The 20,493-nt window shown below is 38.0% G+C and overlaps 2 protein-coding genes across 2 annotated transcripts in view; one reads left to right on the top strand and one right to left on the bottom strand.

The window, feature by feature from the left end:
* Window positions 1-347: 347 nt before the first annotated feature.
* SLC35A5 (solute carrier family 35 member A5) lies at window positions 348-19,429 on the bottom strand. Its single transcript, XM_045850915.1, has 7 exons — window positions 19,182-19,429; window positions 18,276-18,424; window positions 14,394-14,492; window positions 12,904-13,034; window positions 10,318-10,385; window positions 3,548-4,328; window positions 348-2,225 (listed from the first exon to the last, which is right to left on the bottom strand). Exons 2-7 carry the CDS (start codon window positions 18,403-18,405, stop codon window positions 2,157-2,159), a joined length of 1,278 nt encoding a protein of 425 aa, XP_045706871.1. The 5' UTR covers window positions 18,406-18,424; window positions 19,182-19,429; the 3' UTR covers window positions 348-2,156.
* A 116-nt stretch (window positions 19,430-19,545) lies between these two features.
* The window catches only part of ATG3 (autophagy related 3), a 30,090-nt gene continuing 29,142 nt past the window's right edge, over window positions 19,546-20,493 (top strand). Inside the window, exon 1 of the mRNA XM_045850916.1 lies at window positions 19,546-19,982. Coding sequence (XP_045706872.1) covers window positions 19,911-19,982 — 72 coding nt within the window. The 5' untranslated portion in view covers window positions 19,546-19,910. The remainder of the gene's footprint in view (window positions 19,983-20,493) is intronic.

The raw sequence follows: 20,493 nt of genomic DNA, 5'->3' as shown, positions 1-20,493 counted from the left end.
TATCATGCTGTTTTGATTACTATGGCCTTATGGCCTGGGCTCAGATTCAATCTAGGAAAGAATAGCCATCACCTTGTAACTTCCACTGTAGTTTCAGCCTTTAGAATAGGGAAGAAACCTACTTTTTCCATGTGACAATTTTTCTCCTCTCTATATTATACCCTTGACCCCACAAGCAACTGAGAGGGCAGGATAGGGTTTCTAAACCAATCACCTTTCAGTTATTCTCTTTTTAAAACAATAGTGACCACAAGTACTCCAGTGCACCCACATCAGAACTTCGTATTTTAGCTCCAGTTCTTTCTCTGTCTCTGATTAATTGGTAAGTTAATACAAGTAAACATTACTTCGGGCAACAAATGCTTTATGAAAAGGAGAGTGAAAAAAAGTAAGAAAATCAAGCTCCATGAACTAGTGGAATCTGTCATTTAATATATTCTGTAGGTAGTACCTTTGCAAAAATAGTATTCTAATTTTATCTGTAGTGCCAGATAAATGTTTTGGATGCATAATTTCCTAAAAGTGAGGTCTTCTTATATATGATTTCCCTTGCATTTTAAGTTGTTACAATGATGTAATCTTCTCATTTCACATGGGAATGCCTATGAAAAGGTGAACAGTTTTGCTATTCCCTGAAGTCAAGATCTACTGAAAGAGAAGTTTTAAAAGCTATTTGGGTTTCTGCCTCACTCAAATTTTTGAAATTAAAAGTACTTCACATTCCACCTCACAAGACAGAGTGGCAGCACAAGACATAGGTTTAGTAATTATTTTATTTATAAATTTCCACCAACTCTTGCCAGTTATATTATTCTGCATGTCATAGATGATTATTTAATAATACTTTTAATGTTCAATCTGTATGAAAATTAGGGAAATGAAAATTAGGGAAAAGGACTGCATGAAAACGACACTTTAAGGCTCACATTCACAGCGTACTGCTGTTTGCAACCACACAGGCCTATTGGCTACAGCTAACAACTCTTGTCCTGCCACCACCCAGTGGCATGACTGTGGCAAGTTACTTGTGTTCCCACTTCAAAATTATCCATCACTTGACTTCTCTACCTCGGAGTCAGCTAGCTGCATGCAAAACACATGTTGAAAAATACCATGCACTTGGAGTGTAAAATATTATTACTACAAAGTGCTTTATTATTGGCCTTCCTGTTTTTTAGAATATTCATACTTCACTGAAAGTCATTGTTTGCAAAGTGACCCTTTTAAAAGGAACTCAAAGGCATTAGTCTTACTGACAATCTGGTATGATCCTGAAGCCAGTGTCTCAAATCTTAGGAACCAGATATGATATGTAATTATCATAAGTTCTAATTAATATCTGAGACAATGAAATGGCTCCTTCTTAGTTCTCCAAAATATAATAACCCAAGAATAGTAAGGTCAACCTGAGGAGGAAAAGACTCACCATGGCTTAAGTGATTTAAAATACAAGTGATAACTGGTGACTGGGAAGCAATTTCCACCTAACTTGAAGCCTATGTGTACAGAAAACCACCCAAAGATAATCAGTAAAAATTAAGTTCCCTTTGAAATCCTACAGATTAAAATTCTGAGATTTTGATTCTGAAAAACTGCTTGCTCAGCAAAACATTTAGCATGGACTACGTTAACCTCAAGTCGATGTTGCAGCCAAGTGGCCTTCAAGTTCTCTAGAGTCACGTAGCATTTTAACTGCCAAATGTGTATCTCCAGGGCCTCAAAATTCAAGAGACAACCCAGGTGGTGTTTGTAATGATAAAAAAGTGAAGACTTTGGCACAGAGTAGAACTACATAATTATCAGTATCTGGCAAACTGATCTGTATTTGTGTATTTATGGGGCACAGCTAACCTGGTTATTAAAAGGGTTTTGGAACCTTGGATGACAAGAAAAATAATCTGTGAATATATCTTATTTTCTCCAGCACTGGTCACTAATGCAGTCTCTGTACTATTACTTTTATGTCAGCTCCTTAGCCCTTTTTAGCCTCTATGTACTCTAAGTCTTGGATAGAACTGTTTAGAAGTAGTTACATATGCAAAGAGCATTCTTCTTTGGACATGTTCTTGGTTTATCAAAGTGAAAAGATGAATATTAACACAGGCTGAAAATTATGAAAACAAGGTTGTAAGATCAGCCAATTATTTGGCTACCAATTAGAAAGTATCTTCATCTGACTCAGTGGCATTCTTGGGTTGGGTGAGTCTTTCCAGTTCCTCTCCATCCTAAAAGGAAACATGAAATCAGTAATTAATTAAAACCAAACTAGAAATGTAGTGTTTTTAATGATTACCAAGGTGGAAACTCACAATTAATGGTATTCCATTATATTATAGATGTAATCTGGTCAAATGAAACTGAACATATACTGAAGTTCCTGGAAGTTAATTTCATTATGTATGAGATTACGAAAAACTGAAATACAGGAGTCTAGTACTTGAATTTTGAAGTTAACATGAGCAAAGTAAGGAGCACCCTCTGCTGGTCTTAAGGGGAAATGACTAAAGATTGGAGAAAGATACAAAGTAGGTCTTGTTACCTAAATTGATATTCTTATACCTAAATTGATATTCTTATACAAAAAGTAGAGCAAGCAGTGTAATCAGACCACTGGGAAAGAACACAGGACTTCTGAATCTATACTCTGGCTGAGGTCATGGCATGTGGTACCCAAGACTCTAATTTTTCCATCTGAAGAATCTGTTGTGTAACCATTTCAGAGGCATTGTTCAGCGAAGCTCTGCCATGAACTTGAGTAAAAATAGATTACTTTTTCCCAAAAAATGAAATGTTTACTGCATAAAATATTTCATATTTAGTGTTCATGGAAATTGTAAATTTAAATCTTTTATTTATAACAAATATTTTAACTCCTTACTTGAATCTCCAAAAGATCATTATTAATTTACTAATAACATGACTGCAGACCCTTCTAAAACAATAAGCAACTGGGAGAATAATGTTATTCAGAAAAACTGCGTAAGTATTTTTTTTAGAAAACGTTTTTCTCTTGTAAGATCCTATTGAGAACCACCACCTCAGTGGGTGAGATAAGCAACGCCTGCCTACCTGGCACTGTGGTTTATGAACAACTACAACGGAAGTTTATCAGCTAGGTCAACTTTTTTATTAATGAGGCTTGTTTCTCCAACAATGATGGAGTGGGAAGAGTAATGAAGTACGAGTCAGACTTCACGGGTTTAGTGCCAGTTCTTTCACTTACTGTCACATGTAGCCTCTCTGAGTCTGTTTCTTCTCTTGTAAACTGGGGTTACTGGACAAGATAAAGCTGTGAGGCACTTTCCAGTTCCTACTCTGTAATGTTCGTTTACAACCAATGCTTAAGGTTCTTCAGACTGTGATTTGTATTTTTTCTAGAACCCTGAAAGCAGTAACATGAGCCCAACAAATGTCTGCTGAATAATTTTTAAAATCACAGAGATCTAATACACCCTTTGATAATCAGTACTAACCTATTTCTTTTCTTGTGTAACCATGCTTTGAACTGGGGAAGAACAGGCAAAAAGCAGTATCCTCACAAACTTACCCCACTGGAGCGCTCCCAAAGACGGCCACTTAGATCTCGGATCCTTTCTTGCCTAGGTCCATATTCCAGAGCTTGGGACTTGCTGGCGTTATAAATAAATATGGCGAGAAGAACTGATGGGGCTTCTAAGAAAAACTCCAGGGAGGGCCTGAAGTCAAAGACCAGGACAGACACTGTTGTGATGATGACAGTGGTCACCTGGGCCATTAAGACATGGAACATGTTATCCAAAAACTTCAGAATAAAAGCCACCGAGAGGCCCTGGAATGCAGTTACAAAAATGAGGGCTACTGAAAATGCATTGTGGCCATAAAAAAACCCGCAGCTCTTAATCTGATCACGGTTACTGCTCTGAAGGCCCAGGGTCAGCCCATTGAAAAGAATGCCAAAGAAATAGAGTTTGCTGTTCTGTACGAAGATATTTTCAGTGAGCTGGTTCCCCTCCTTCAATATCTTTTCATTATAGATATTGGCCATTGAAGAAGTAAAACACTGGACTATGATCAGAATGTGTCCCAAGCCAAGACGGATGTGACTGAAAAATCGGAATGTGGTGTTCCACTTAGAGTCAGAAAAAGTCCACTCCTCTGCTGTGCAATTGTCTTTTCTGGGACACTCACTTGTGAAAAGGCGGCAGGAATTGGATGGGCTGAAGAAGGCATCGTGATGAAATCCATGTCCTGCTAGGTTGTGCTGTGAAGTGTCAGTCCCAGCAGTTAGGGCCACAATAGACAGAAACAGAATCAGGAGGGAAGCCCACTGTATCCAGTTTAGGTGCCTCCTGTTCAAAAGTGAAAAACAGGATTTCACTACGGGTTTTCCTCCCCTCCGTATCAACTGTTTATCCCAAAAACTCAGTTGAGGACTTGGTTGAACAAACTATAGCCAGTTTTTGCTAGGATTTCCCACAATTTAAGTGTGTGTCTCTGCTTCTTAAACTTGATATTTTCATTCACTTTTATAATAAATGTCCCTTAAGACCATTTAGTCATTTCACCTCATTGTAAGTTTCCTTTGAGCTTGCAAGTTTAACTAAGCCTCCTTTCTATCTTCAGAGCTGATCTTGAACCTTTGGAACAAAAATTTTTTATCCTACTATAAAGTAAATTAGAGCAGAGACATTCAACCTGGTTTTCACAAACCAGAATGTGATGAATTTATGAATCCTTGCAGTGTGTGCCAAATCATCTATGTAGGTGAATTCTCAACCCGCTCCCCAACTCCAGGAGACCCTTCAAAGCCCTGTTAAATTTCAAAGGTATTCACAACCCAAAAAAGATTTAAGAAAGCTGTCTCCCAGATCTGTGACCTAATCATCAAGCATTTTTATAGCAAACTACTATTTGATAAGGCAAGGAAAAATGTTTTTAGTATTGAGTTATACAAAGTCCTAACAGTGCTTTACTTATTTTGCTTAGCAACAAACTTGTGAGATATAGAAGACATGCATGATTATGCTCCTGTTTTGTGGATTCATTCAGTTCAACAGACATTTAATAAGCAGCTTCTATGTGCCAGGCATCCTGGGAAGACAAGGGCTTGATGTCCATCCTTGAGGAGTTTACACTTTAATAGGGAAAGAGCCATGACACTAAGTGACGGCACTATGATGTGTGACAAGTGATACACGGACCAACTGGAGTACACTGAGGAAGGAACACGTGAGTCTGTAATGGAGCCAGGTATTGCTTGCTTCAAAGAAAGGGCATTTGAGCAGGAAAGTGAACAATACACTGGAGTTTGCTGTGTGAAAAGGGAACTGGTGATGTATTGAGGCAGAAGGAAGAGACTAAGCAAAGCCAACAAGAACATACAGTGTTGACTAAGAGGAGTAGCTGCCTCAGGTTGGGGTAGACAGGGAGGCCTCTAGGGGAACAGTATCTTCTAGTTTAAAGATGGATTAGTAGATGACACCAGAGTGGGGAAAAAGAGAATAACATAGCAAAGGCAGAAGTGTAAAATAACAGATAAGAACTAGAAGTTACAAGAATTATGGAGCACTTGAACACCAACTGTGGTTCGAGCAATTCCTGCTCTAGAGGAAACAACGTTCTGAGGGTAACTGACTTCCTTAAAGTAATGTATTTATGAAAAGGAAGGGTCTAAGCCTTGGTTTCGCATGTCTTCCTTCTGGACTAACACGCCTCTTAAGTACAGTAATTCTGAGTTCTCAAGATGCATACGTAAATAGGAACAACTGTGTGGTTTCAATGATGCTTCCACAGAGCTTTATGCCATACAATTGTTAAATGCACAGACCAGCCTAAACAGCAGCACAGCTGTGTGCACAAACATGTCTTTTCGTACATATATTCTCAAATAACCAGATCTAGTACTTAGTGACGGGCTAGTGCAGAAACTGTGAACTAGCCACATACATTTCTGAAGGTGTAGCTGGTATGCATTAAGTGGTAGAAAGCAAATCACATGGAAACAGAAAATACAGGTTGGAAAATGAGGGCCCAGTTTATAAAAATCATTATAACCAATTACTGTATATCAAGACAAATGAGGCAATGATCTACAGTTCCTTTAGAAGTTTTCAATTCTGACAGCCATAGATTTTCCACTACTACTGACATTGAATCTAAGGAAACAGACCCTTAAACAGGCTAAACAGTACTTAACTGCAAGTACTCATTCAAAGTTGTTCTTGGGAAGATAAAAATGATGAACAATCAGGCTAAAAATAGATTTTCAGCAAAGGAAATAAAGCTTAGTAAGTAGCCATCTGCGCTCTTATAAATGATGACTGTGCAGGGAAGTTTGTTCCTCAGGTTAGTGGAGGCAACAGCAGAGACCCAACTGACCTCCCCACTGCCCGGGACAACATCCAGACTGGGGCTCAGAGGGGAACACTTGCAGCCAGAAGGCTCCTCTACCTGAGGGACTCTGCTCACAGTCTGTTACTAAACGTGCTTTTGCCAGGTGGCCTCATTATTAAAATGATGTATTTTGATGGTTACATAAATGATAAATTATAAATGATAGAAGAGAATTGCTGTTTTAATGAAAACTAAAAATGCTTTAGGAAAATTAAAGGGAAATCACTCACAATAAAAAAAACTGCCTTGATTTAGGTATAGTTGATCTTATGATTAATGAAATGAATAAATGGAAAATAAAAATGTAGAAGAAACTACTTTAAAAGTACTTTTAAGAACTTGCTCTACTTTAAAGAAAATACCAGAAATCATGAATGATGTGTAATAAATGTAGGTTCAAGAAAAAAGCCAAAGAACTCCAATTACCAAACCCTACACCTACTCAAAGATCTTAGTTTTTCATTAAAAGAATGGGTAATACACTGGATGCATTTTAGCTATCTTAAGTTAAACTGTTTCAAGTATGTATTTAAAAAAAATAATTCCTCACTTTGCGGTGCCCCTTAATCAACTGAGGTCCAAAACTCAACAATTAGGTCCAAATTATGTCAGATGGGGCATCTCTACCCTATTTGGTGGCAGTGAACCAAGGCAGAGCATGAAAATAATTAAGTGGAAATCATTCATTCACTTATAACTGTTTTTATAAGAAACTGAACATATTTTTAGTAGCACAAAGAGAGTGACCAAGAACAGATTTATGAGAAATTGTAAAAAGATTTACTAAGTGAATGAATGATTTTGGAGATGTGCTGACTACTGAGCTCCACTTTTATTTTTCTGCTGGTTCAGAGAGTAACCAAACTTGACCATAACTTCTAAGATACACATCATGTTTCAAAATGTGTTTAATAATTTTTCCCATAGCTTCTCTTTGAAGAAATCAGAGAAACATATGTACTTTTTAGGTAAAAATAAGTGCTGGTCTTAGTTATCTTTTGCCCCCAAATCTCAAAGCTCATATTGAAATTATTTACTAAAGCCTAAGCAAACAAGATTATACAATTTTGCTAAGCCTGGGGAGCGAACCACTGAGACTTTGAGGCCTGTCACCAGTTTCCACTTCGAAGCAATGTCTACACTTCAAAGAAATGAGTATATATTCCCATAGGGTTTTCTAGAAAAGACAATAAAATACTTCAACAGTAACATTTTCTCTTTTCCCAGTTTGAATTCTTTCAATTAACTCTTGCATTAGTCACTGGACTTATTTTTTCCTGCCAGTGTAGCCTTATATTCTTTATTTATGTGTGGGGTATTTGATGGCTCTACTAGAGTGAAGTATGAGAGAACTATAGTATTCTAAGTGAAATGAGTTATTTATGGCAAACAATTTTAGAATATGTAATAGAACTCAAGCTGTTACTCTTAGGTCAAAATTTTATTGCCAAGGGCAGAAGACCATCAAATGATTCACAGAATAAATAGGGAAAAATAGACAAACAACATAAACTACCACCAACAAAATAATCAAAATACAACAAAAATGAGTTGATATTAAAATGTAATAGAAAATATTTAAAACGCATTCTCATAAGAGTATTAGATTACTATTATATATTAGTTGTACTATTCAGAGTAACTTCAGTGATGACTCACAAATCAGAAACTATGAACCACTCTGGGAACTCAGTGCTTGTGGAAATAAAAAAATGGAGTAATTTTATTGTTTCTTTAATATAAATAACTTCCAAGAAATCAAGAGAGATATTAACCACAAAGCAAATGCATGTCTAAGAATGAGAATTACTGCTCTGGATAGCAAGAGGTAAAATATGTGAAAAAAAATTTTAAATTTGAGTTATAACAAAGTTAATTTTATTAAAACTAGCAATACAATATAATTAATAGTATTAAGAGCAAACATTTAAAGTTTATAGTATAAATAGATTTGGATTTGGTTACAGTAAGAATTAACCTTGTTAATATGAATTGTTAAATGCTTCAAAATTTAACATGCCCATCTTTGCCCATGGTAGTGACATTCTCTGCCAGAAGGCAAGCAGCTTATTTCAAGTTGGTCCCTTTTTCCCCAGCTTCGTCCACCCACTCTCCTCTAAGTCAAAGGAAGCCACGCAACACAGCAAAATGCTCAGTGACTCTGAGCTCTAAGAACAGACTCAGCTTGAGATGAAATCTACTGATGATTGGGGATGGTAACAGTACCTGCCCCATGGGATCAAGGTAAGATGCAAAATAGGGTAGAAAGACCTTCAGTGCAGTGCTTGGCCCCGAGTCCTTGTTTTCTCATCACTGTCTAGCCAAGAAGCTCCCTGGCCACACTGCCTATAGAGCAGTTGAATCTGCTCTGGGTAGGCAGGGTCTTTCTAAGTGGCCCCTCACCTTGGCTTCAGAGCCAAGGCTCATGCCCTGGAGTCAAACCACTGGCCAATTTTAACTCAGGCAATATACACTTTGTTTCTTTTCGTTGGTAAGTTTAGTTTTAAATTGATGTAATTTTGACATAAGACAGTGAAATAACACATTATATATTTATTATACAATAAATATAATACCATATGCGCTAATTAACTATCATTCAGAGGAAAAAAAATTTCACTTAAAAAAAAAACATGTTTTTGAGACCTTTACTTCCTCACTAAATAGTGAACCTTTTATTAAGTGTCAGAGTCAACTTTACTTCCTTTATGGAAGTGCATCTCTAATTTTATTATAGGAACCAAAATAAAAATATTATTGCTTACATATATTTTCTCAGAAGCCAACTTTTAATCCTACACAGTGATTTTCATGTTGATTTTAAAGACTTCAAAACATTTCGGGAATAGCATTCCTTAATATGCTAGTTGAACTCTTGTCACAATTAATAATGAAAAAACTTCATAAAAAATAAGATGCAAAAGAAACTTCAGTGTACTGCAACATTAAACTGGAAGACGTAAAATGCTCTTTTTCTATCTCTTACATCAATTATTAAATAGGATGTTTCCTCAGGATAAAAAAAAAATCTTTTAAGAATTCCATATAATTTATGTATTGAAGGTATTATGGCTTCAACACTTATTTCTGAGTGTCTATGTACTGAGCCATGCATTGTTCTGTACACATAAATGAAAGCATGTTGTGACACAGCACATTGAGAAACAAGAAATTAAAAACGGAAAGTGAATGTGAAATTAAAGAAAAACAATCACAACAAATATAACAAGAAGTTAACTTTATTTTTATCATCATCATCACTAAATAACAGATCAAACTGGAGTTGAGTGTCCAGATCCCGCTCTACCTTAGAACATTCTGGCCTTTGCTTTTGCAGCAAAGTCTGTTTAGTTGAAAATATGTATTTTATTCAAAGGTCTTCCTGGAGATAGGAAAGACTGGTGATAGAATTTTGACATTTAAAAATCTACCATTTTTATTAATATTAATGTGACTTGATTCCTCATGCAAATCCTCAGCCAGTTAGAACTTAAATCACGTACTCATCTCAAGTAGTTTTACAAAGAATTTGCCACTCTTTATCATCTCTAAACTCCAAATAACAAATGTGTATTAATCATAGGAACTTCTTGGTTCCCTACTACTGTAATAGAGATTCTGGAAAAAAAGCAACCCACTTCGTGAATTCTTTGTTAAAAATCTGACACTGAAAATTAAACTCATAACACAGTCAACTATCTTTTCTGGGGGGGGCAGAGGGAGATGCTAAGAAAAAACATTTGGAACATGGAATCCCAGAGGATTTAGGCAGGCTAGCCATGGAGCTGCTTTCCAGATTCGTTAAGCACCTTGCCAACACACAAAGCCAATTAGGAATAAAATCCTGGCCTTGGGATTCGGAGGGTTCAGTGCTCTGGGTATATCATCTGAAAAAGGCTGCACCGTTTCAAAGTACCATATGTGCTTTCCCAACAAGTTACTTACTTCAGCACTATCCTGAATAGAAGAGCTGTTGTTATAATGCTAAAATTTGAGAAGATAACAGCCATGGCCTAGAAAGAAAGAGAAGATAGAGTTACAAACCAAATAAAGTACTGACCTCAGAAATCTCCCAGCTTCGTGGTTCACCTGACAAGAAAAGCTTTTTTGGTCAAAAACCAGAGGGGTTATTAGGGCAGCTATTTCACTAGAAGATTAAATTCCATTTTTATTGCTTGTTAAATTTATGTAGATATGATCAAATTATTGTACAGGCTTTCAAAATGTGTTGAAATTCAGCAAATGCCTGGGTAAATAATCTGTATGTGCAGATCTGGAAATACAAACGTTAAAGGTTTATGTCTGAAGTAACAGTTACCATGCTTCCAAAGAATACTGTTCTGAGCTCTCAAAGTACTTTACAGTCTTTTAATACTGTTTCTATGGCTAGAGAGAAGGTAGGTTCTGTTAGGCCCATTTATACATTAAGGTAATAGAGATACAGGTTTTTAAGCATCCTTACTATTGTAGGAACTGAATCAATTTTCCTGGCTGAACTATCAGTGATTCACTAACAAACTCATATTTGACAGTCCTTGGGATTTATTCACATTGTTCTAAAAACTCAGAAATGCGTTAGTCAAATTTTATAAAGGTCTTTTGTAAATTCAGTCATATTTTACATATGAGACTATTAATGTGAAAACACACACATACCTTTTGGCCTAGAAAGTATAAAACTTTATCATTGTTCCTCATAATTGGATCTAACAATATAAATACTTTTAAAAAATAAACTGGATTTAGTTTACCCTGCCTTCCTCCTTGCTGTCACTTTAAGATGACCAAACTCCAAAGAGTATCAACAATCTTATATAACCAGCACATATGGCCAATATGCAGCTGAATTAAAGAAGCAACAGTAAATCCAATAACAATGAACAAAAATTCCAAGACTACAACATTGTTGTTTTTCTATTGAATTTTTATGGGTACCGCTATTTTAAGATTTCCTCAGTGTCCGTCCCTGTACATGAATGTCTGTGAGCTGCTAGTTAGAAGAGTGAAGAAGATATAAGAAAGTGGGGAAGTGGTGGCCCTGATTGTCACAACCATGGCAGTGCAAGTGTACTCACGAAGCATCCTGGCTGGCCTGGTGACTTCTGAAAACTCTTTCCATGCAATAGTACAGAATAAACAAAACACTAGAGCTCTTTGCCCTAAAACTTCCATGTATGTCTATTAATTCCTTCCAGCAGTACATAGCCATGTGATTTATTTTGTAATATTTGTGGTTATATACAATCAGGAAGGAAGCACAAAGCAACAGGTTGAAAGAAAAACAGGAAACTGTAATCTTGCTTTGGTATTGGGCAATGTAGGAAAGACATATAAATGCAGAGCTATCGGTAATCTGCTGGATATAAATAAAATATAACAAATATATACTTAGTGAATATGAATAATTGTGTCACCAGGTACAGGAATTCTCAGATCTGAAAAATACAGCAGAAGCAAGAATTTAGGAGAGGACACATTTTAGGTGAATGGACACTTATTAACAATAACATGGATCACAGAGCTGAAAGGAATGTCAGGTGATCACCTGGCCCAGGTCCCTGCCTTTGAGCTGGTATGGTAACATTATTTCCTTTTACAAACAGGCAACTGACTCTTAGAGCACTTGGGGCTTGCCTAGTTACATGGCTTCTAAATTGTGCAAAAGAATCAAACTCCTGTTTTCAACTATAGTTCTCTATGAATCCCTCCTTTTCATCCCACTCACAAAATAATTTGGCTATATTTAAGAGGTTTCACATGGAGGACTAGAATGAATAAAAATCTTATTTGTAATAGATGCCTGAATTTATGCTTAAAAGGAACTTGTAACACATTTTGGCAACAATGGGAACAAGAATGCTCATTTTTTAAAACATTAAGAAAAAATAAACACAAGACCCATACTGAGTAAGAGGTAAGAACAGAAGACCGATTTTAATTCTGATTACTAATGGTTCTCTAAATCAGCATGAATAATACAAAAAGAGACTAAAATATTCCAGTAGTATCAGTTATATAAAAAGCATTTACAGTTGGAAGGATACAATCTCTACCCTTGGAGTACTTGTTAGTTAAATGACAGGATTAACAAAAAGAAAATTGTACAAAAAGAATACATATAAACTATATCAAGCAGGTGTAAGAAAGAGCAGTGCATTGAGTGTATAATTTTCTGAGTTAAGTCTCCTTGGAGCACCTAAATATTGAGATTAGTATTAGAGGCTGGTAATCATAGATAGGATGGCTCAGAAATAGGCAGATTGATTAGGGTTACACAAAGAGACACGGGTCCGGATTCACTGGCCAGGGAGCAACTCCCACAAAACAGAAAGTTTTATACAGCAAACTTTACCAGTGAGAGAATCTGGCAAGCATATTGGTAAATCAGTACTCAGATGATTCTGGTCAAACCTCAGAAAGGCCAGGGAAGGAAACTAACAATGCCCAGAAAAATTATTAAAAAAAAAAAAAGGATTAGCCCTGAAATTCATTTATCTGTGTTTTCCCAGTTATTCTGTCATATTTACTTACAGGTTGAAGATAGGAAAGGACATAGAAGACAATCAAATTATCCAGGAAATAAAGAAAGGCTGGAATGGACCACTTCATGAAATTGAAGAATTCCCTCCAGGAAGCACATCTCAAGTTTCTACTTTTATGATCTAAAGAAAGAAACACAGAAATAAATAAATGATCTTGATGAGAATGCCCATATTTTTATAGGCAATAAATTGTATTTGATTTTTGGCATAATTCCTTAAAAGAGACTTTATGAACTTGCTTCCATAAGTGACTATTAGCCTTAAGAAATCAGACAATAGAGAATTTCCTTATTACATTATTATCCTTCTGCACCCTACCACTGTGTATCATCACTGACAATCTGTAACACTTCAGGATTACTGATTCTCATTATTCCTGTTAACCTGAGATAGAAGTATCACTTAAGGCAACTCCAGATACACTGGTTTCTCTTAGTGTTCCGAGGGTATAAGATCAAGAAAAAAATCAACGAATTAAAATAAGTAGAAAAAAACTCAAAGAGTTCCTGCTGGTATTCCACATCCCCCTCTCTGTGGTGCGTGTGGGTGGGGAAAGGGGTGGGGGATCAGGAAAGGGAGATGCTAAGTGAAAATTTCTATCTGGAGAAGTAGAGAAAATTACATTTTACTAATCCTAGTATTGAGTTATTTTACCATTTCCAGATTTTCAAAAACTCAGGAAGGTACTATAAGAGAGAATGTAAAATAAAATGAAAAGACAGAAAATTTAAATTTAATCCCTGAAAATAGTGCATGCATTTCATGAGATCAAGAAATGTATTTCACTAACTGGAAACCTTGCATAGATTGAAACTCTTGGGTATGACAAGACATCTTCCTTGGACAAGCCCTTTAATAAATTCTGTTTACCTCATATGGAAGACAGATCATAGTAAAGAGAGCAAAGGCTCAATAATAATTGGGAAACATGCATGAAGAATTAATATGTTTTAAGTGCCACAAAAGACCAGATACTTTACATATGAGAAAGGATTAATATCCTTGATAGTTGATGAAACTAGAGCTCAGAAAAGTTAAAATAATCTGCCCCAAAATACAGTCTCCCTGACCCCAATGCACTATGCTGCCTCTCTTGCAGGAAATGAGGCTGCTTTGTTATGTGCTTCCTAGTAAGCCAGACAGCAGTAACTTAAAAAATCCTGAATTTGAACATGAACTCACTCACGGTGTGACCCATTACAGAAACAAGCTACAAACTACAGCAATGGGCAGGACACTAGAAAACGTGGCTTGGTGTTCAGACTTTGCCCCCTGATACCTAGAACTGCAGAAGGCTTTCTCTTTGAGCCCATTTCTCCACTTGCAAAATATGGATAATCATACTTATGTTTGTGTTTTAATGTCCTCATGTGTAAAATTAATGGGCTAAATGACATAAAATGTTCCTGTAACTTCTAAGACTTTTCGATTCTGTATTTTGATTTTTAACATGTACGTAAGTATTGTTTAAAGACTCACCTTTCTTTATAACCCAGATTGACACAAGCACACAGAAAACCAGCTTCACTAGTTCTGAGCACACATTCACAGTAGTTGGAAGATAATCATATTTGTTCTCTGAAATGTAACAAAAATGTTTAACTATAAATTTTGTTCCATACAACGTTTATATACACTTAATAGAGTTGTTTTTAAACTTAAAAGCTGGATTTTAATACTAGTTATATTAACATTCATCCAGTTGGCTTCGCTCTTTTGGATTTTTAAATTAATTCACCTAATATTTGATCTATCTCTACCCCATTCAGCATTTTATTATCCTTGAATTTGATAAATATGCCTCTCATGTTTTCACCTAAGTTGTGGCTAAATATGTTGAGGAGGACAGGGCTACAGGCACTAACAGCTTTATGGCATGGCATTAGAGACTACCTTCTAAATTCACCATTAATACAAACTCAGGGCCTGACTCTTCTAGCAGCTAGGAACTGACCTGGCTGAATTACTGCTCAACTCATGGCAGCTGTTGCGTGACTCTGTGAGCCTTGTACCCAGCTCAAGGTACACTCTGTGATATTCCCTCAACTAAGAGCTTTCCTCTCTGTTTCATATCATGGCACACATAGATAACATTTGTTTGGCATTCTGGGAGAAATGATACATTGGGAGAAAAGGAAGCTATCTGGCAAGAGGCAACTGGTCCAGAACTCTGGCTACTCTAGGGCTGAGAGAAAATACTCTGACACCCCCAAAAGCCCATGATGGGAAGCCATCCTAATGTACAAGTCAATCTAATTAGGAAATGAGGTTTGGTTAATATGCTTTGGTCTTCGCTGTTAACTCTGTCATTTCCAAATGCTTACAAACAACTTACTGTATAATTTTGCCAAAAACAAACACAAGCATTATTAGGTACTATTTTTAAAAATGCACTTTTCCCCTTTTTGAAAACATTTGCTTGTTTCCCTTGGTCATCATATTAAAAACCTAAACTGGCCAAGTATAGAAGAAAAACACCAATTCAACACTCTTTCTTCCCAGAACATGCTTTCTTCCTCTTTTCTGAGGTTTCCCTTGACCTTCACAACCTAAGCACAATTCTTTATTCATCTCTGATCTTGTAGCTCCTCCTACAAGCCTCTGTCATCACATTGTATTATAGTTATTATTTTTTTTATGTGTGTGTCTTACCTTTAGAATGCAAGCCCCTTATCAGAAAGGGACTACGTTAGCCATCTTCACATACCTGGGAGTTAATGTTGCTTTGCACTTAGTAGGCACTTAATAAATGTTAACTTGAATTTAGTTATTTGCCTGTTCAAATTTTTTTCACATCATTCAAAGCTTAGTTAAAAGACCTCCTCCTTCCTCTTCTGAGCTCAAAGCTAGACTGAAATCACACTCTATTTTCCTCCAGTAATATTTTCATGGATCTCTATTATGATACACATGAGCAAACATGCACACACAAGAATAGGGTGGGGGTGGAGGCTTCAGAATACAACTCAAAATCTTGTCACTGCTCTTTAACTTACTCTTGTTTTTATTTTTTTCCCCCTTGTATTTCTTGCATGGTTAATTCCAAACTATGTCTCAGCATCATGTGGCAACTCCCTCCACTTACCTTCTGCCACACTCACACACCTTATCTACATTACATCCATCCTTACTGGTTTCCCTTTAGTCCCTCCAAAAGGGGCCACGGTCCCACTATGCATCCATTCTCCCCTTTAAAATCTTCCCTATCAGGGACTGTGCTCCAATAAGTAATTCCTCTGGCTTCAGTATCCCCTTTACCTTTCTATTAATTGATTTACTCCCCTTGGCCTATAAATATGCTTAAAATCCACTCATCCAAAAACAAAACACTATATAATATCCTACTCCTCCAACTACTGTACTTTCTCCTTCTCTCCCTAAAACACTGTCAACATTCATTATCTCCATTTTGCCCACTTTCCATTTAGGTCTTGTCCCCAAGCAATCTTGTTTCTCATCCCACCACTATATTCAACCTACCTTCTCCTGAGATTACTGAGTATCTTCTAATCACTAATTCCAAAGGGCATGTTTTAATCCTTATCTTATGATGTTGCAATTCCCTCTGTCTTCAAACTTTTTCTTTTCCTTCTGAGTCATGTGCATTTAGTTCTCGCTAACAATTCCTTCTTAACATCCTTCTGAGTGTCAGCATGCCTGTTAAATGTTGGCATTCTTCGGAGTTCTGTCTTTGGCTGTTTTCCCGTTTTGCATGCTTACTCTGAATGAGCCCTCTGCCTCTAGAATTTTAAATGTCAGTTTAACATTAATGTCTCCAAATCCGTATTCTGGAACATTTAATGCTTACTAACACATGCATATGAATAACTACCTTGTATTTATTCATTATTGCAACGAACAAGTACACAGCTACTGGCCTCATGAAAGGTAGAGCTAAAACTCTGTATTCTCTCTGAACTCTGTCCAATCTCTTCTTTCTCTTAATAGTCTTCATCTCAGCTGAGAACAACAATGACCCACTTACCACTCCCAACAAAACTCTGAACTATCCAGTATTCTATCTCCTTTAACCTCCATGTTCAATATATTCTCCAGGCTCTGTCTTTTCTATGTTTAGAATATTTCTTTACCCTATCTTCTCTTTTCTGTTCCTACTTCCAAAGCCTTGGTTAGTCTCCATCATTTGAGGCTTGAATTTGCAACAATCCCCTAACTGGCTACTCACTTCTAGTCCCTTCCCTTTTGTCCATCCTGAATCCACCTGCCATTATAGTCTTTTTCATTTTTCCCTTCTGTTTACAATCCTTCAGGTACTCCTTACTTCCCAGGCTGTAAAGTCTAGAGAACAAAGTCCCAGGACCTTAGCATAGTAAATGAAGTCCTTAACTATCTGATCATCACTTCTCTCTCTGGCTGAGCCTGCCTTTCCCCTCTCATCTGAATTCTTAAACTTTTTGCTCCGTAATTCTAAACTACACATTCTCACAATCCATCCTGCTTTTATGCATCTGTTCATTTTTATAGTCTGTTGCCTGTTTTGAATGCCCCTGATCACTTTGTATTCTTGTAGATCAACTGTCACCTTATCAAGGAAGTGTTCCCTTATCCCTCTGCACTCCACATCATCCTCTCCCAGACAGAATGTATCACTTTCTACTCTAAACTATTTCATCTTTGATATAGAACTGCATTTATTATGTTAAATATTCACACTATATTTACATGATGTCTTGCCTAATAAACAGAGTTCTTGAGAACTAGGTCTATGTCATATGCACTTTGAACCTGCTTATACTTATCCTAGGGCCTGGCAGATAAATTGAAGTAGAGAAATATACACATCTGACTTTCCAAGCAGACCATTAAATGTTACAGTGTCATAATTTTATGTGTCCTCAATAACTCATAAAAGGTTCTCAATACAGTTTTATGGAATTAAACTGTTTAAATACAAATTCTTACATAAAAGATTCCTAGAGATGTGTTTACCAAAGCTAATAATCTGCATTGTCCCACTGATACAGTAATTAAGATAGTACATCAAAAATGCCAAGTGACCAAAAATATATCCTCTTGTCTATCTTAAAATTAGTTATAATTATACATATTGCTACAGGCTCAGAAAGACCGGTTGATTCAAGCAATAATCAGATGTTATGATCTGTCCTATAAGGGTTGGATCCTGTTCTTGACTGATCCAAATTTCACAAAACATCAAAAATTTCTCTTGCTGAGGAATGAAAGGTTAAAAAATCAAATTTATACATTCTTCATCATTCACATGATGCAGAGTACTTGAAAAGGTATTATCTCCATTTTATACACAAGAAAACCCAAGTCAGGAGAAAGAATGTGTGATTAGAAAGAAGTGCTCCATACATATTCCAAGTCCTAACTTACCTTCGTTGGCTGAATATTTTACCAACAGGATGCGACTTGAGCTTAAAGCAATGAATATGGCCCCTAGCAAGAATGTATACATTGTTGACAAGGAGCATAACATGGGATGACCGCAGCACTTGCTTTCCATTCCACTGCTTTCTAATTGCCTTAAAGAGAAGAATAAGTTCATAAGCAACCCTGTTGGCAGATTAAGGGTAATGCAAATGCCATTGATTTGTGCTATGGCTATTAAAACTGAGAAGAAAATTGAGAAGCGTAAGAGAAAACTGGAGAAGTAAATGAGCAGTGTCAATATTTGATAGGTGGAGGAACTCTAGAGACAGAATAGGCAAGAACCAGATTAGACGTGCTGCCAGAGGTAGCAAGTGGATAACTAACATTTTGGGACTGCAGAATTCTTCACAAAAGCAATTCTTTAGTTTCACTCTTATTAACAACTTTGCTTTAACAGACGAGAATTTCACATGTGTTATTTCTCTCCTCTGTTGCTCCTCTTCCCTAGGAAGAGGAAAAAGCTTGTTTGGAAAAACTCTATTGCACTGTTGTTAACTAATAGTGAACTAGTGTTGAGTAGAAAAGAACTTTGAAATCAGTGACTCTAAGGCCCTCTTCTGATATGCTGAGAACACTAATTTCTAGGCAGTGTAAGGTATTTGCACAAAGCCTCCCAGTGTGAGGATGTGCACAGGGCCTGGGGGATTGGTGAACAGATGTGTTTGAAATGCCAACAGCGACAACTCTACTGGGCGCAACGTAGAGGCCAAAGAGGCACTTCTCCTGTAAGAGAGATTTCCCTCCAACGCCAGGGAAAGCCATCTTGCCACACTTGCGCAATCCGGCTCTTGTCCGGCGCGCCCACCCCTCACACGCAAGCGCATTCCTTGGGCCGAGGGGCGCGGTTACCTCCGTTCCTCTGAAGAGCGTCTAGTGGAAGAATTCACATCTTAAAGCTGAAGCAGTATCTGACTAGCTCAGTAGCAGCAGCAGCTTTTAGCATCCATACGTAGGGAAGCTATGGGAGGGAAGGAAAGGCGAGAAATCCTCTGCTACCGAGCCTCCTGTTCCGAAACAAATAGCACACTAAGGTCCCAGTAGCAGAGTAGACACGGCACCCATTGCGCAGGCGCGCTCGGTGTTGCGCTTCCGGAGGGCGGGGAGAAGCGGCCCGATCCCGCCCCAAAGCGGCCTTTCTTGGGTCACGTGTCCAGAGTCTTAAGTCACGTGAAGCCCGAGTGGCGGTGGAGCTACGGCGAGAGAGTGAGAGAAGGAAGGGGAAGCCGGAAGGGGCACGAGTGAAGCGAAGGGGTGAATACAGTTCCCGAAGGCCAGGGGTGCGCGTGCGCCCGCTCCCCCCCGCCCCCAACTTATCCCTTGTCCCTGCCACTCTCCCTCGCGGCCAGTTGACAGCTGGGCCCGGTCCTCCGCTCGCTGCCAGGGGCTCGAGGAGCGCGCGCCCTATCCTCGCGCGCGGCGCTGGCCGCCCCTCCCCCTCGTCCCGTCCGTCCCGTCGGGTGCCGTCGCCTGGGTGCCGATGCACGTCGGCGGTAGCGGAGACATTTTCTGACTCCTGGTCGCGTGTCCCAGCTGTCCTTCCCACCCCGTCGCGGGGCCGGCCGCTGTTCCGGCCCCAGGATGCAGAATGTGATAAACACAGTGAAGGGAAAAGCACTGGAAGTGGCTGAGTACCTGACCCCGATCCTCAAGGTAAGCCGGCCTGGGCTTGCCAAGGGCTGTCAGACGCACGCTCAACTCTGCAGGGACCGACCGGGCTCTGGGGGAGTCACCGTGTTCTCCGGCCTGGAAAGGTATAGGAAGGTGGGAAACAGTAAAAGGTGAAGCCCCCAGACGTGATCTTGCCCAGCTGTTTTCAGGGTCTTTCCGTGTTCTTCGGGTAAACTTGGAGCGATGCTCTTTGCGTTCTCCTGTCGCCCTTCATCCCCCTTCATCCGTCAGAACTCAGCGTGTCTGGGTACCTCGGGTTGGAAGGTGGTCCCCAGCTAAGTAGATATGAGAACGTTAAATCCTAACATCAGTAGTCTTTTGAACTTTTCAAACAAAGATTTTGCTTATCTTTAAAAAAATGAAATCAATGTTTGATACTAAAATGACATGCCATTTTTTTCTTTAAAATTTCGTAAGCCTTTTATAGTTAGGAGTTTGAAACAGTAAGTTTAATTGAGTTCCTAACTTGTTAGATTTCAGTTGAAATTTACAA

This window comes from Phyllostomus hastatus, unplaced genomic scaffold (genome assembly GCF_019186645.2).
Source record: "Phyllostomus hastatus isolate PE091 unplaced genomic scaffold, TTU_PhHast_1.1 phas_contig_86, whole genome shotgun sequence".
In the NCBI taxonomy this organism is placed as follows: domain Eukaryota; kingdom Metazoa; phylum Chordata; class Mammalia; order Chiroptera; family Phyllostomidae; genus Phyllostomus; species Phyllostomus hastatus.
Note: the sequence above shows the minus strand (reverse complement) of the source record. Positions and strands in the feature narration are given on the sequence as shown.

Coding starts and splice junctions, on each gene's coding strand:
- SLC35A5 (XM_045850915.1), bottom strand. CDS start 18,405: ATGGAAAGCAAGTGCTGCGGTCATCCCATGTTATGCTCCTTGTCAACA. Junction 13,035..14,393: donor AATCTGGGTTATAAAGAAAG/GTGAGTCTTTAA, acceptor TTCTTTCTTTAG/ATCATAAAAGTAGAAACTTG. Junction 10,386..12,903: donor TCCTTTCCTATCTTCAACCT/GTAAGTAAATAT, acceptor CTTTCTTTCTAG/GCCATGGCTGTTATCTTCTC.